The sequence below is a fragment of the Paramormyrops kingsleyae genome, chromosome 17 (genome assembly GCF_048594095.1).
Source record: "Paramormyrops kingsleyae isolate MSU_618 chromosome 17, PKINGS_0.4, whole genome shotgun sequence".
NCBI classification, from domain to species: Eukaryota; Metazoa; Chordata; class Actinopteri; order Osteoglossiformes; family Mormyridae; genus Paramormyrops; species Paramormyrops kingsleyae.
Window position 1 is genome coordinate 3534062 of NC_132813.1, and position 11823 is coordinate 3545884.

The 11823-nt window shown below is 48.1% G+C and overlaps 2 protein-coding genes across 4 annotated transcripts; one reads left to right on the top strand and one right to left on the bottom strand.

Annotated features, from left to right (window-relative positions):
* Positions 1 to 972: 972 nt before the first annotated feature.
* LOC111849794 (extracellular calcium-sensing receptor-like) lies at positions 973 to 5141 on the bottom strand. 2 transcript variants are annotated; one of them, XM_023822987.2, is made up of 6 exons: positions 4925 to 5141; positions 4483 to 4762; positions 3379 to 4200; positions 2973 to 3200; positions 2319 to 2442; positions 973 to 2169 (listed from the first exon to the last, which is right to left on the bottom strand). In XM_023822987.2, the coding sequence occupies exons 1-6, from the start codon at positions 5137 to 5139 to the stop codon at positions 1277 to 1279; spliced, it is 2562 nt and encodes an 853-aa protein (XP_023678755.1). In that variant the 5' UTR covers positions 5140 to 5141; the 3' UTR covers positions 973 to 1276. The 2 variants fall into 2 exon arrangements, with proteins under 2 accessions (XP_023678755.1, XP_023678775.1); XM_023823007.2 differs by having other exon boundaries at positions 4879 to 4994.
* Positions 5142 to 7753: 2612 nt separating this feature from the next.
* LOC111849758 (sarcoplasmic/endoplasmic reticulum calcium ATPase regulator DWORF-like) lies at positions 7754 to 10163 on the top strand. 2 transcript variants are annotated; one of them, XM_023822923.2, is made up of 3 exons: positions 7775 to 8027; positions 9020 to 9114; positions 9500 to 10163. In XM_023822923.2, the coding sequence occupies exons 1-2, from the start codon at positions 8015 to 8017 to the stop codon at positions 9112 to 9114; spliced, it is 108 nt and encodes a 35-aa protein (XP_023678691.1). In that variant the 5' UTR covers positions 7775 to 8014; the 3' UTR covers positions 9500 to 10163. The 2 variants fall into 2 exon arrangements, with proteins under 2 accessions (XP_023678700.2, XP_023678691.1); XM_023822932.2 differs by lacking the exon at positions 9500 to 10163 and having other exon boundaries at positions 7754 to 8027; positions 9020 to 9115.
* The last annotated feature ends 1660 nt before the right edge of the window (positions 10164 to 11823 follow it).

Genomic DNA, 11823 nt, shown 5'->3' on the forward strand with positions numbered 1-11823 from the left:
CACACTACACCTACCAATAAACTGATAGAGGGGTACTGTAGTTTTATAGCTAATAGTTTAATAGCATTCTGTCAGGCTGTGGTCATATGATCCCATTTACACTTCTTCAGTATTGCCTTGATATAACGCTGGCTTATTTACATTTACATCACCCATGGAACATTCTACGCATCAGTCTCTGGCATTTCTCGTAATGATTTTTCTGAATGAACTCCCTGCAAACAGGAATAATTGCATCATTTATAAAGATTCCCCTTTTCCTCGGTTGTGAAAACTTGAGAGCCTTTGTTTTCGCACAGTGAAAGGTCTCCATTTTCTTCCTAGGGTGTGAGGTAAGACTGAGTGCTCATGTTACTGACATCCCTCACTGCACTGTGCAGTGATTAATTACTGGCGACGTCCCTGATTGGTTAATTACCCAGTGGGGCAACATTACACTGCTTTTATTTTACTTGTCTCTCTCTCCAAATGCAACTGACCACATCTCCTTCCCCTCCTCACTCCTCTGCCCTTCCTTCAACTGGAGGAGATGCAGAGAATCTGTGTCACGTGCGAGAGGAGCACAGCCCCACCGTTTGTCCCCTTTGGGGGCCTTTCGGGCTTTAGTGACACTGTGAGCCCCACCCACACACGCAGCTTGGATTCCAGCTTCTGGCAAATCTACACCAGGGGCAGTTTGGCTTCACAATGGGGCGATTCAGAGAAGCTCAGAGAACACGCTGTTCTACCTCAGCTCACTGGGAGACTTGGCCCAGGTCACTGACACTGTGGCCCAGTGGTCTCCCTGTTTGGGGAGCACTGTGGGGTAACTGGACCTGGTAATACCCACTGGGATATAAGTATCTGGGCTGCAATTTGACTGGGATCAGCACCGTTCACGGGGGGTTAAGTGATTCCCACACAAGCCAAACAGTGGTGCAAGAGTTCTGACTCCAGCTGAGAGCTGTCAGGGTCATAGAGGCAACTTTGACGATGAGTGATTGATGGACATTTATTTACGGTACAATATATTTAATAAATGTAACATGCCAAAATGACACACGAAAAGCAGGCCACATTCACGATCCAGCTAAACATTCAAACAAGATTTTTTAACATTTAACTGACACTTTTATCACGGCAATGAGCTTCTAAGAGTCATTGATGCTAAAACTGAATAAGTAATGAACAGCGCCCTTCACAGACAGCTGTTGGGTTATATATCAGCCTAAAGAGTCATATGTGGATCAGCAAAGCAGCGTTTCCATCTATGGGAGCTTCTTAATATTCCTTCCTTTCATTTCGCCATCATGCTCTTCTTTGTATTTTTTTCTGGCTTCAATAAAATCATGTAGCACTTCGGGGCAAAGATGCATAACAGAAGTCCATAGCTGGAGGCCAGGATGGCGAAGATCTCCACGGCGACCGTGTACTTCCCCGGCGAGCTGATGTAGGCGGGCACGAAGGCCACCCAGACGGCGCAGAAGATGATCATGCTGAAGGTGATGAACTTGGCTTCATTGAAGTTATCGGGCAGCTTCCTGGCCAGGAAGGCCAGCAGGAAGCAGACGGCGGCCAGCAGGCCGATGTAGCCCAGGATGAGGCTGAAGCCCAGGGCCGACCCGATGTCACACTCCAGGACCAGCTTAGGGCTGTGGCCTGTGTTCTCAGACGGTAAGGGAGGGGCCTTGGCTAGCCACACCACGCAGATCACCACCTGAATCAACGTGCAAAACAAGAGTCCCATCCGCTGTTGGGCCGGGCCAAAGTAGCGCATGATATTGTTACCTGGTAACGTAGCCCTAAAGGCCACCAGCACTACCACCGTCTTACTGAGGACGCAGGAGACACAGAGGACAAAGCTGATTCCGAATAGGGTGTGTCGCAGCCGGCAGGACCAGGCCGAGGGCCGGCCCAGGAAGGCCAGGGCGCACAGGAAGCAGAGCTCCAGCGCCAGCAGCAGCAGGAAGCTCAGCTCCGAGTTGTTGGCGCGCACCAGCGGCGTGTCCCTGTGGCGGAAGAACACGGCTGTGACGGCAGCTGTCAGGGCGGCCCCGGTCACGGAGAGCACAGTGAGGACGACACCCAGGGTCTCTCCGAAAGACAGGAACTCCACCTCCTTCAGCACACACTCTGTGTGCAAGCTGTTGGACCAGAATCGTTCTGGGCACTTCATACACTCAGTGGAACCTTAAATACAACAGCAATGAAAAAGGATGCATCAGAATTAAATAACACATTCCCCAGTTTCCCCTAGCATCAAGATGTGCCAGTGCTGTTCACTGAAGTTTTCAGCGTTACAGTAGGTACTGCTGGAGGAGGTTAGAGACCAGTGGCACCTGTCTGGTTGTTGACATGCCCATCTGCGCAGGGCAGGCAGTCAAAGCAGCAGACAGGTTTTCCTCTCTGGAGAGCTCTCCAGGTACCTGGGGGACAGGGCGCGCTACACTGAGACACGGGGACCTGTGGAGACAACAGGCCACACACCTGACACCCCAGCCCCACTGAAGCAGGCAGCAGGCAGATGAGAACCAACGCCAAGCCTCACAGGCAGTAAAGAGGGCGCCTGCAGTCACATGCTTCAGGGTGACCTTCCAGGGCACTTTTGTTTGTTATTCCTGGACAGCAGCCCTATTAATGATCACCTCTGGCATCGCACGGCGTCTGAATTCATTCCAGAACTTTCCCACAGGCTACAAACTCCATTTTGTGTACGTCGATCTGAAAGGCTGTAATTAACACGCTGGCATGGTCTAATCACTAGTGAAATCTGTCATATTTTTAGCCACGCTCGCACACAATGCCGTCTCTATGAGTGATTGCCATCTGCGGGACCGAGGCGTCCATCAACAGCCTGGCTCCGTGGGGTCGGAAGGGGGGCGGAAAATTCCAGGAATCTGAATATTAACGTCAGAGATTTGTGGTATGTGAACTAAAGGCTGCCCACTGTGAACTTTCAAATGAAAGCGCAGGAGACAAAGCAGGTCACTCACCTCCTTTTGGGAGCCACCCCAGAAGACCTTCTTAACGTCGAACTCGAACGTGCTCCGAGAGCCGTCCACAGAAACAAACTGGCCCACCTTGACGAATTCCACCCGGTCCCCGGGTCCCCTGTGCCAGTTGATGATGTCATACGATGGCATCGGATCACCGTTATCATCAAAATGTATCTCCTCCCCAGCAGGTGTGGTGAAGTTTACAGCTCTGAGGTAATGAAGGAGCTTCCAGGAACAGGGGGTCAGGAAATGGACACGTCACAGAGAAGATCAAGCACAGATGTTAACCACATGCTGTGGATGCTCCATATACAGTACTTTACTCTAATACATATACTACATTATACTCCATTATACTCCTGATACAGAGTACAGCAAGAAAAAGTGGTGGAGTGAACTTTACCTGCCATGGCTGCAGCTTACTAACATCAGGGCACCGCTTATCCTCAAAGGGCCCTTGACCTGGCTGGCAGGCAAGCATGTTGTGCAGGGCGTGAGCGATGGCGTACACGGCCTTGTACACGTTGTTGGAGACCCTCAGCTGCGACACATCCGTGTAGATGTTTTCCACTAGATCCAGCCTCTCTGTTCCTGAGCAGCGGGATCTGGTTGATGCCAAGTGAGACTGTCGGTCCTCCAGGGAGCACTCAAACACAACTTCCCAGAATTCCCTGACAAACGGATCAGCACCGGATGAATTGGGATGAAGCCGGGTCAGGAAAGGCCAGAGCCCCTTGATGTTCCCCCTTCGCAGAGCGAAACCGATGGTGCCGCCCAGCGAGGCCATGAACTGGGGGGCAGAGAGCAGGCTGGATGTGACCCAGCCCTCTGTGGCGATCCACTGCTTCTCTGTGATGTTCTGCTTCACTACCTCACTGAGCAGGGCATGCATGTCTGGGGTGATGCCGAAAGTGACCACCACTTGGGCAGAGGACCGCTTAATGACGTCCACGATGCGCGCCATCCTCCGCTGCGAGTAGGACTTGGGGATGAGCTCGGAGAATGCCAGGCACACCTCCGAGCTTTGGAGCTCTCGCTGCAGCAAAGAGACGCCTGACTTCCCATAGTCATCGTCTCCGGCCACCACACCCACCCAGGTCCAATCCAGCAGGCGTAGCAGGCGAGCCATGGCACGTACCTGGAAGGCGTCGCTGGGCACCGTGCGCAGGAAGGTGGGGTATTTTCTCCAATCGCTCAGGCATGCACAGGAGGCAAAGTAACTCACCTGGGGTGGGGGCACAAAGCTCCAGTTAGGAACTAAACTAGTAGCACCATTAAATAATAATCTCAGTGTTAACTAATGCTCAACACAGTCACCATAGAATATCAGCAATGTAGCTATCATTATATTTAACACAGACTGTAGCTGACGAACACGTAAAATGCAATAACATAGAAGCCCTCAGATGGAAAACGAGGAGGCCATATTTGACTGGACGCTTCATGCAAGCCTGAGTCTGAATAGAATCTGCAATTGGCCTGGGAATAATTAGTTATCCGGGTTCACCAGTGGGATGCTGAAGACACTGAGTGTGCGGGCGATGGCGATGGAGGAGGAGGAACGGGCGTCCCCGATGATGACGGGTACAGCCGTGGCACCGCCGCATGTCACGTGGTCCTGCCCCGTCACCAGGGCCAGGGCGGCAGCCAGCGTGGTGCCCTCGGCAAGGCAGCTGTCGGCCACCACATAGCCCAGCGTCAGGTTAGGCAGCAGGGCTGGGCTGCGGTTGATCTCCTCCACGGCGAAGATCATTGTCTGCAGCCAGCGGTAAGAGCGCAGGTCGAACCTGGGGGAGTGACAGAGAGAGGGGAGGAAAGGAAACAGCATTGCTTAGCATTATCATGGAAAGAATTCACTGGTGCAGCGAGATGTTATTACTTAGTATGAGATATTATTCTGTACTCATGTGTCAGAGACAGACAGTGGTTCTCCATACAGGTTCTCTCACTCAAGGCAATTGGTGGCCACAGCTTGCTGGGTGAAGAGCTGGTCGGGATCGGGGGCCTGCATGTGTACGGGGAACAGCCCCCCCATGAGCACGTCCCCGTGCCGGTGCAGCACCCCCGAGGGCGGGCCGCCCACCGGCCAACAGGCCCCGTCCTCCAGTGCGCGGGCGGGGAGCAGCCAGAAGCACAGTAGGCACAACCAGGCAGCCGGCCCCATCTGGCAGGATCGGGACGTGGAGACGTGGGGCACACCTGCTTATGTACGCCGCGGGCGGCCTGGCATGTAAAAAAACAAGCCGTGCATCGATTAGGCCGAGCAAGCAGCGACGTGCAAGAAAATTGAGCTGTCCCCAGTGGAGCGCGGATAATCGGCGCCTCGCGCACACAGAGGAATCCCGCTATTGTTGTTTTTTCACCCAGACCTCCTTCGCCGGAGGACACTGGGTTCTTACAGCCTTGGCAACTCGCTTTGTTTACGATTCACTCCGGATCGCCATCGTTTTTTTATGACGCACCGTTTCCTGACAGATGCTGGTGTTTAACGATGCTGCTGGGCCCTGCCTTCCAGCACGGCGATGAAATTAGGAAACCAGCAACACGGCAAACCACGGAACATGGGGCATATGGCTGCAGACCAGGGTGCTCTTCCTGGGTAAAACCCAACAAGAAAAACCTAATTAGCGCCGTCAAACCATGTAGAGCATTGACACATGCAGCAGTAAGGCAATGAAATTAGCTAACAAGCTGGCTCTGATCTTAGCTTAGTGCTAAACCCCTTCTCCAGGGTAATTCTGGGAGCTGCAGGGGAGTAATGGAGGTGCGCTCCATCTGTACTTTCATCACCGAGCTGCAGCTCCTTTCCCATTTCCATTTCAGCGCTGTGATTTAAAAATGGGCCTTTCTGGTCATAACTGCAGTTCCTTTGCTATTGTGCAGCCTTTGTCTGAGCCTGTCTGTTTGCATGTACGTGTCTGTCTACACATGTTTGTGTGTGATGGACCATTTTCACGGCCCTGGGCAAAACGGAATGGAGTAATTGCTAGTTAATGTGTCTGTTTTGCAGCGGCCTTGAGACAGGGAAGATCCAGCCCCCCCCCCCCCCCCCCCCCCACATATTATAGTTGATTATAGTTATTGTGTTACTATTGTTTGTCTGGCGGTGACTTACTCAACAATATAAGGTCCTATTTGTTCAGAGTTGACTCTCAGCCTGAGAGACCAGCTGTCCTACTAATGTAGATTACAGGACAGTCATTGATTCAGCTCTGGTTACATTGCCTTCCATGCTGTTTAACTGGTGTGACTGAATGGGACCAGCAGAGATCATATAACAATGAAGCTGGCAGCTGTATGCTTCCTGTGTGCTCTGTAACCTGACTGACCTGACAGTTCAAAGAAGCCTTTACCCAATAGCTCCATTACCTGCCTGCAACGGCAACTCCATGACCTCCTGTTCAGATTCTTTAGCATGGTGAATCAGCCATTACTAACTGAACCATTGCTTCACCTTGGGGATAAAACATAATTTTGAACCAAAAAAATAACACCTGCTGGATCTAAAAGGGGTGAATCTTTATGGTTAGCAGTATAGATTGCAAACCCTTGGTCACAACTAGAGACAACTGTTGCTGATAGCATTTTCAGGTGTACTGCTCCAATGAAGACAAATATTTTCAGAGATGGATTCTTTTGTTAGCTGGTACATTCTAACATGATTCATTTGGCCTGCAAAATAGTCCTAGTTTCTGCCAAGAATCCCTTTTGTGGAAACAATTTAGCATAGCAAGGAAGTGGGAACGCAAGTCACCTTCTCACATGGCACAACTTCTCATACAGGACACACATTACACAATAAACAGCTTTGTAATCTGCATTTGCCCTTAATCTACATTGCCCAGTCTTTGGGGTCTTACAGGCAAGCAACATGAGGTCAATTGTCTGTTAGGTCTCTATTCTCTGGTATTGGAATTTAAGATAATCTCTTCCAATCTGTTTTCTGGATTTGTTACACGGCTAATCTGACCCCCTGTTCCATTACTGAGGGTTCTTCCATGTATCCGACCTCATTAAATATATCTTGGCTGTTGTTGTCATCTTTGCCATACAAGCCTTCAGTGTATTCCTTCCATCTTGATCTTTGTTCCGTCATTTTTTTTCTCCATTGTTGTCATTCAGCAGGCCCAATTGAGGTTGGAACCTCCTTTCACGTCCCCCTTTAATGTCCCTCCGAGACTATTTCTGTCACTTCTGTGAACTATATAATTAGCAGAAACAGGTCAGATGCACTTTGTCTGCCTGTCCAGCTGACACGTGAAGAACAATGGATTTCACCTTCCGCCTGAGCCAGCCGCTGGCATGGACACAGCATAGAAGGTCAGCTCACACTGAGATATGAGTTCCAGCCAAAATCATTCTGTGTCCCACACCCCTACGCTTTCACATCCCGCACCCCAAAAAGTGGAATCTGCCAAACAGTTCACAAAAGGTGTCAAGTAAGATGTGAGAAACGGCAAAATCTTGATTAACACTCCAAATCCCTTCTAGCAGGATGCGGTCCATGTGACATGTTAGTTTTTTGGTATTTGACTGTGACTCTCATATGAGGCAGGTGACCGTAACTCTGCAGCCTCATGACTCGCCCCCCCTCTGCAGCAGCAGCACACCGATGGAGTTTTTCTAACGTGACGGCACCTTCTGAAAGAGAGTGCAAACAGCTGCGGGGCTTTGGCCACTGGCAATATTTCGGCTTTTCCCCTGCGGGAGGGACCACTGCGGACCTGCTGCAGACAGATGACACGTGTGTCTATAGTGTGAGTTTTCTTATAGGCTGATGGAAATTGTGCATGCGTGCATGTGTGCGTGTGTGTGCATATGAGAGAGCGAGAGTATGTGTGAAAAGTAAGAGTGTGTGTGATTCTTGTCTTTTGTTTACGTGTATATATGCATGTGTACGCACAGCTGTTCCTAGAAGCACAGAGACACATTTAGGAAAGGGGTCAAGGGACACATTCCTGAGCCCCTTTATTAATTCATCCTGTGTGGAGCCCAGGGTGTCTGCAAACCCGATCCATCCGGAACACAGAGTCAAAGGAATGGCGCAGGCAGGTAGGTCTCTGTCTGGTGATGACACCATTCTCAGCTAAAAACTGTGTGAATAGCTTGAAATGAATAGGCTGGATAGAGATACAGAGCAGATGAGATACCTAGGGGTACCTCTTTGTATGCACCCAGGGATGTTTGTCTCAAGAAAACATTAAGCTGATGCCCAGGTACCATCAGCTAAGTTGAATAGAAGTATTTACATCAGTTCTTAATGACTCGAGGGTGTAAATGTTTTGTATCTTTTCACGGAAAGCTGAATGTGATGCATTGAGTTCTAGATTCATTTACATGATATTTGTCCATGTTGGCAATTCAATAACTCGTGAATTCAAGGACCCCGTTACCAGACAATTTCTACATTTCATAACATATGCAGCTGACACAAGGCAACAATGGCAGAACTGGGTGGGTGGGTGGGGGGGGGGCTCCAAATGCTTTATCCACGTAGAAGAAGATCAAAGATCATTCATTCCCTGAAACATGTTGGTATGTAGAGCACACTGGCAATATATTTGTCTATGATATTAGTGGCTTTACTACATGACCAGCCCACCGAGGGAAGCCTTTATCCTCTGTGGACACCTACTCGTGCTTAGGTGACGCTTTGCAGGAGACTGAGGTGAGGTAAAGAGTTTGGACATTTATATTTACATACAGTCCAAGGTCTCAGAGCTGATATCTGGGAGGTTTATTCCAGAATTCAGATGGAGAACATGCTGCAACTATAACACGTGGAAGGAGGCTGAGGAAGAAACTTAAGGACAAACCCTACGCCACACACCTGAGAATTCGACGACTTCACCTTGATTCTTCCTTCTTCCCAATCGAGACACTTCTCACGCTACTTATTTGCCAGTGATTATGAAAGATTCATTGCAACACATGGCGTCACATTGTACTCAGACAACCAGACAACCTTGTTCTTATCAGGGTCTAACATGACGCTTGTGCTTAGGGTCCCCTGCTTTAAGGTTTTTTTTTGTCCCCAACTGCAGGTCAATTGGACGTCTCTCGTCTAGTGGTGCCAGCACTACTCATGCTTGGCTGGATTGTGGGATGTGCAGTAGTTGTGTACTGGGTCTTCAACTAGGTCAGTGTACCACCAATATTGTGAGATTGAATGACAAGCTCATTATATAGTTAAGAGTTAATTTCAAAGAAAAAACATAATAAATCATATTAAATTACTTACAGCTCAAATTTTATACCTTATTCAAGGTTTTAACATGCATTTAACCTGTGTAATCAGTGGCTTGTACTATGAAGCGGGGTTACTGGCTTATCGGGGTAACTTGTCAGATTTAAGGTACCACAGTTTAAATGGACTTCATATTCGTTCACTTACATTTTGTCCAGACTACCTTAAATCTGACAAGTTACCCTGATAAGCCAGTAACCCCGCTTCGTAGTACAGGCCCCAGGTGTAGAAATCTGAATCCAACTACTTTTTGTGCAAATGTATTCTCTTTTCACAGGAAAAATGTTAAGAAGTGACGGAGGATATAACACACTATGAGCTGAAGACAGATCTGTTGACGTTGCTGTGTGTCTTTGCATGTTTATGAACATGCATAAATCTTTTGTAAAGTTCTTTTGTAGCAGTAAACCACTATGGTCCTGGTCACGGAAATGGAATGACAGAGACCCCTTCATCAGCTTTGGGACAGGGTGGTGATTTGGCTCACTTCCAGGGGTTTCTGTCTTGGGAAAATGGCCCATTTGTCACAAGCCTGGCCCTGGTGACAAGGGAGGCAAATACCACACGTGTCTGCAGGGGCTCATGGGATATGGAGCAAACCAGCTGTCACGCCATTTTTCCACTCTGATTTTCCAATATCCTCTCCTGCCTCCATGCATGTCCTGTGCGCCTGGATGCCATTATAGTGCAGGAGACACTGGAAGACAGCTCCTCTTGAAGGTCATTTGAGGGTTGCAGGAAAGCAGCGTTTTTCTGGCTGTAAATGTAGTCCTGATGCACGTGGTTGTTTTCCATCTTTTATTCCACAGACTGTCAGCACCATAAACAAGCACTCCATAGAGCAATAAGACAAACAACTGGGTATGATAAAACTGTCAGTGACTTGTTAGAAATGTTTAATTTCCCATGCCTTGAATTTTGAATAAAAATATGAAAATGGAGGACATTATCTCAGCTGGCTCACTACAAATGTGATCTCATCACCCACCCCCCCCAAATTATATGGAGAAGATGCCACATAATCTTGGATGGACATCACATAACTGCTTATGTCCCTGTGCTGCTGGGCACAAGCTTCAGACTTCCAGCAACTCAGAGGAACATGGATGGATGGATGGTTATGTTCTAATGGGTGTGTGTTATTTGTTGTTGTTCAGGTGAACTCTGGTACAATGTAGACTTTTACACACATTTCTTGATTAGTACACAGGTAAAATACGATTTTTGACATTCTGCGTGGTTAGGCCCCAACTAACACAAAAAAGTTTTCCCACATATATACCTTCCTGAAGACCTCCCCAGCAACATTCCTACCTTGCACCTTCATAAAAGGCCTTTTGGAAACTAACCAATCAGATCATCATGCTACAGAGTGCGAGCGGGATGAAAAACAAACTAGCCAATGAATTTACAGTATCCGAAAAATTGTGCTTTGGTCGCTCGAGACCGTATCAGTGAAAGACGCCTCCAAGTATTAAAAAAAACCTAAACTAATCGTGTTGTTTAGTACATTTTAAACTGGAAATACGCGACACTGTGTAACGGTCGAAGCTTGCCATAGTCTGGTTAATTAATGACTGTCAACCCCAGGAATACGTCCCTCACAGCAGAGCCTTCGAAGAACTGGCTTACAGCCTTTTTCGTAAACATTGTGAGCGGAGAGCAGGTTGCTGAAGTTAGCATGCAGTGTCGCCGAGTAAGTACAGTGTTACATGATGTGACCACAAGGTGTCAGCTTTTAGCTCAGTTACTGTATACGGGGCTGCCAACTCTGCGCTGACGTGACACACATGCTCACGCAAAAACATCTTACGGCAGATCTGTAATAATCCATTATAAACCTAAAATGAGCTACATCAAAAGCTTCGGAGTAGTTTGCAAGCCCTACAGACTATTTACAAGGTAATTAAGCTGTTACATACATGTAAATGAGTGTGCAGACTTGTCTCGAATTGAAAATCTCATGACAGCCAGTTGACCAAAGTTGGAAACCCTGATTCTTATAAGAGCGGTTTTGTTGGTTCGTTTTGCTCATCTTGCTTTTGTAGAAATGCCACGACATACTATACTTGTTCTACAGCTTTCTATATGCCTAGATACTGATTAGAAGCTAGCGCATATGATTTTATTGTTTGCTTGCTGAAATGTTACGGAGGAAACTAACAGTCATTTCCACTAATTTAACTCGAACTTTAGCAGGTCCTTCCCGCTTCCTCCACTTGGCTATCACTTGCTCGTTATCATCCTGTTAAAATTCATTGTGCTTCGCAATATTTATGGTATTCTGTTGGGTCAGTTCTGTTCATTCCATGCACTCGCGTGTTTTTCCTACATCCTAACTAACTGAGGCAAAAGTTGTTTCGGGTGTTTTTTCCACGATATCATATTCTGGTTGTAGGCAGGGAATTTATCCGGCTCCAGTGTCACGTGGGCCGCCTGCGCCGTCGTTCTCAACACCACAAAAATGGCTGCTGGAGGCAGGGAGGATGGCAGCTAATATTACTCAAGAGTTTGATTTCACTTTTAGATAAATTGAAAGCCAGTCTGTACCTTGTTAGCATTCACTTCTGACCCTGTGACTGAAAAGGTCACACCAGGCAG

Excerpts from the sequence above, each read along its gene's own strand:
- LOC111849794 (XM_023822987.2), bottom strand. The coding sequence starts at position 5,139 with ATGGGGCCGGCTGCCTGGTTGTGCCTACTGTGCTTCTGGCTGCTCCCC. Across the intron at positions 4,201-4,482 it reads GTGTCTTCAGCATCCCACTG|GTGAGTTACTTTGCCTCCTG; the intron begins GTGAACCCGGAT and ends CCCCCACCCCAG. Across the intron at positions 2,170-2,318 it reads GCATGTCAACAACCAGACAG|GTTCCACTGAGTGTATGAAG; the intron begins GTGCCACTGGTC and ends GTTGTATTTAAG.
- LOC111849758 (XM_023822932.2), top strand. The coding sequence starts at position 7,766 with ATGCGTGCATGTGTGCGTGTGTGTGCATATGAGAGAGCGAGAGTATGT. Across the intron at positions 8,028-9,019 it reads CAAAGGAATGGCGCAGGCAG|GTCAATTGGACGTCTCTCGT; the intron begins GTAGGTCTCTGT and ends CCCCAACTGCAG.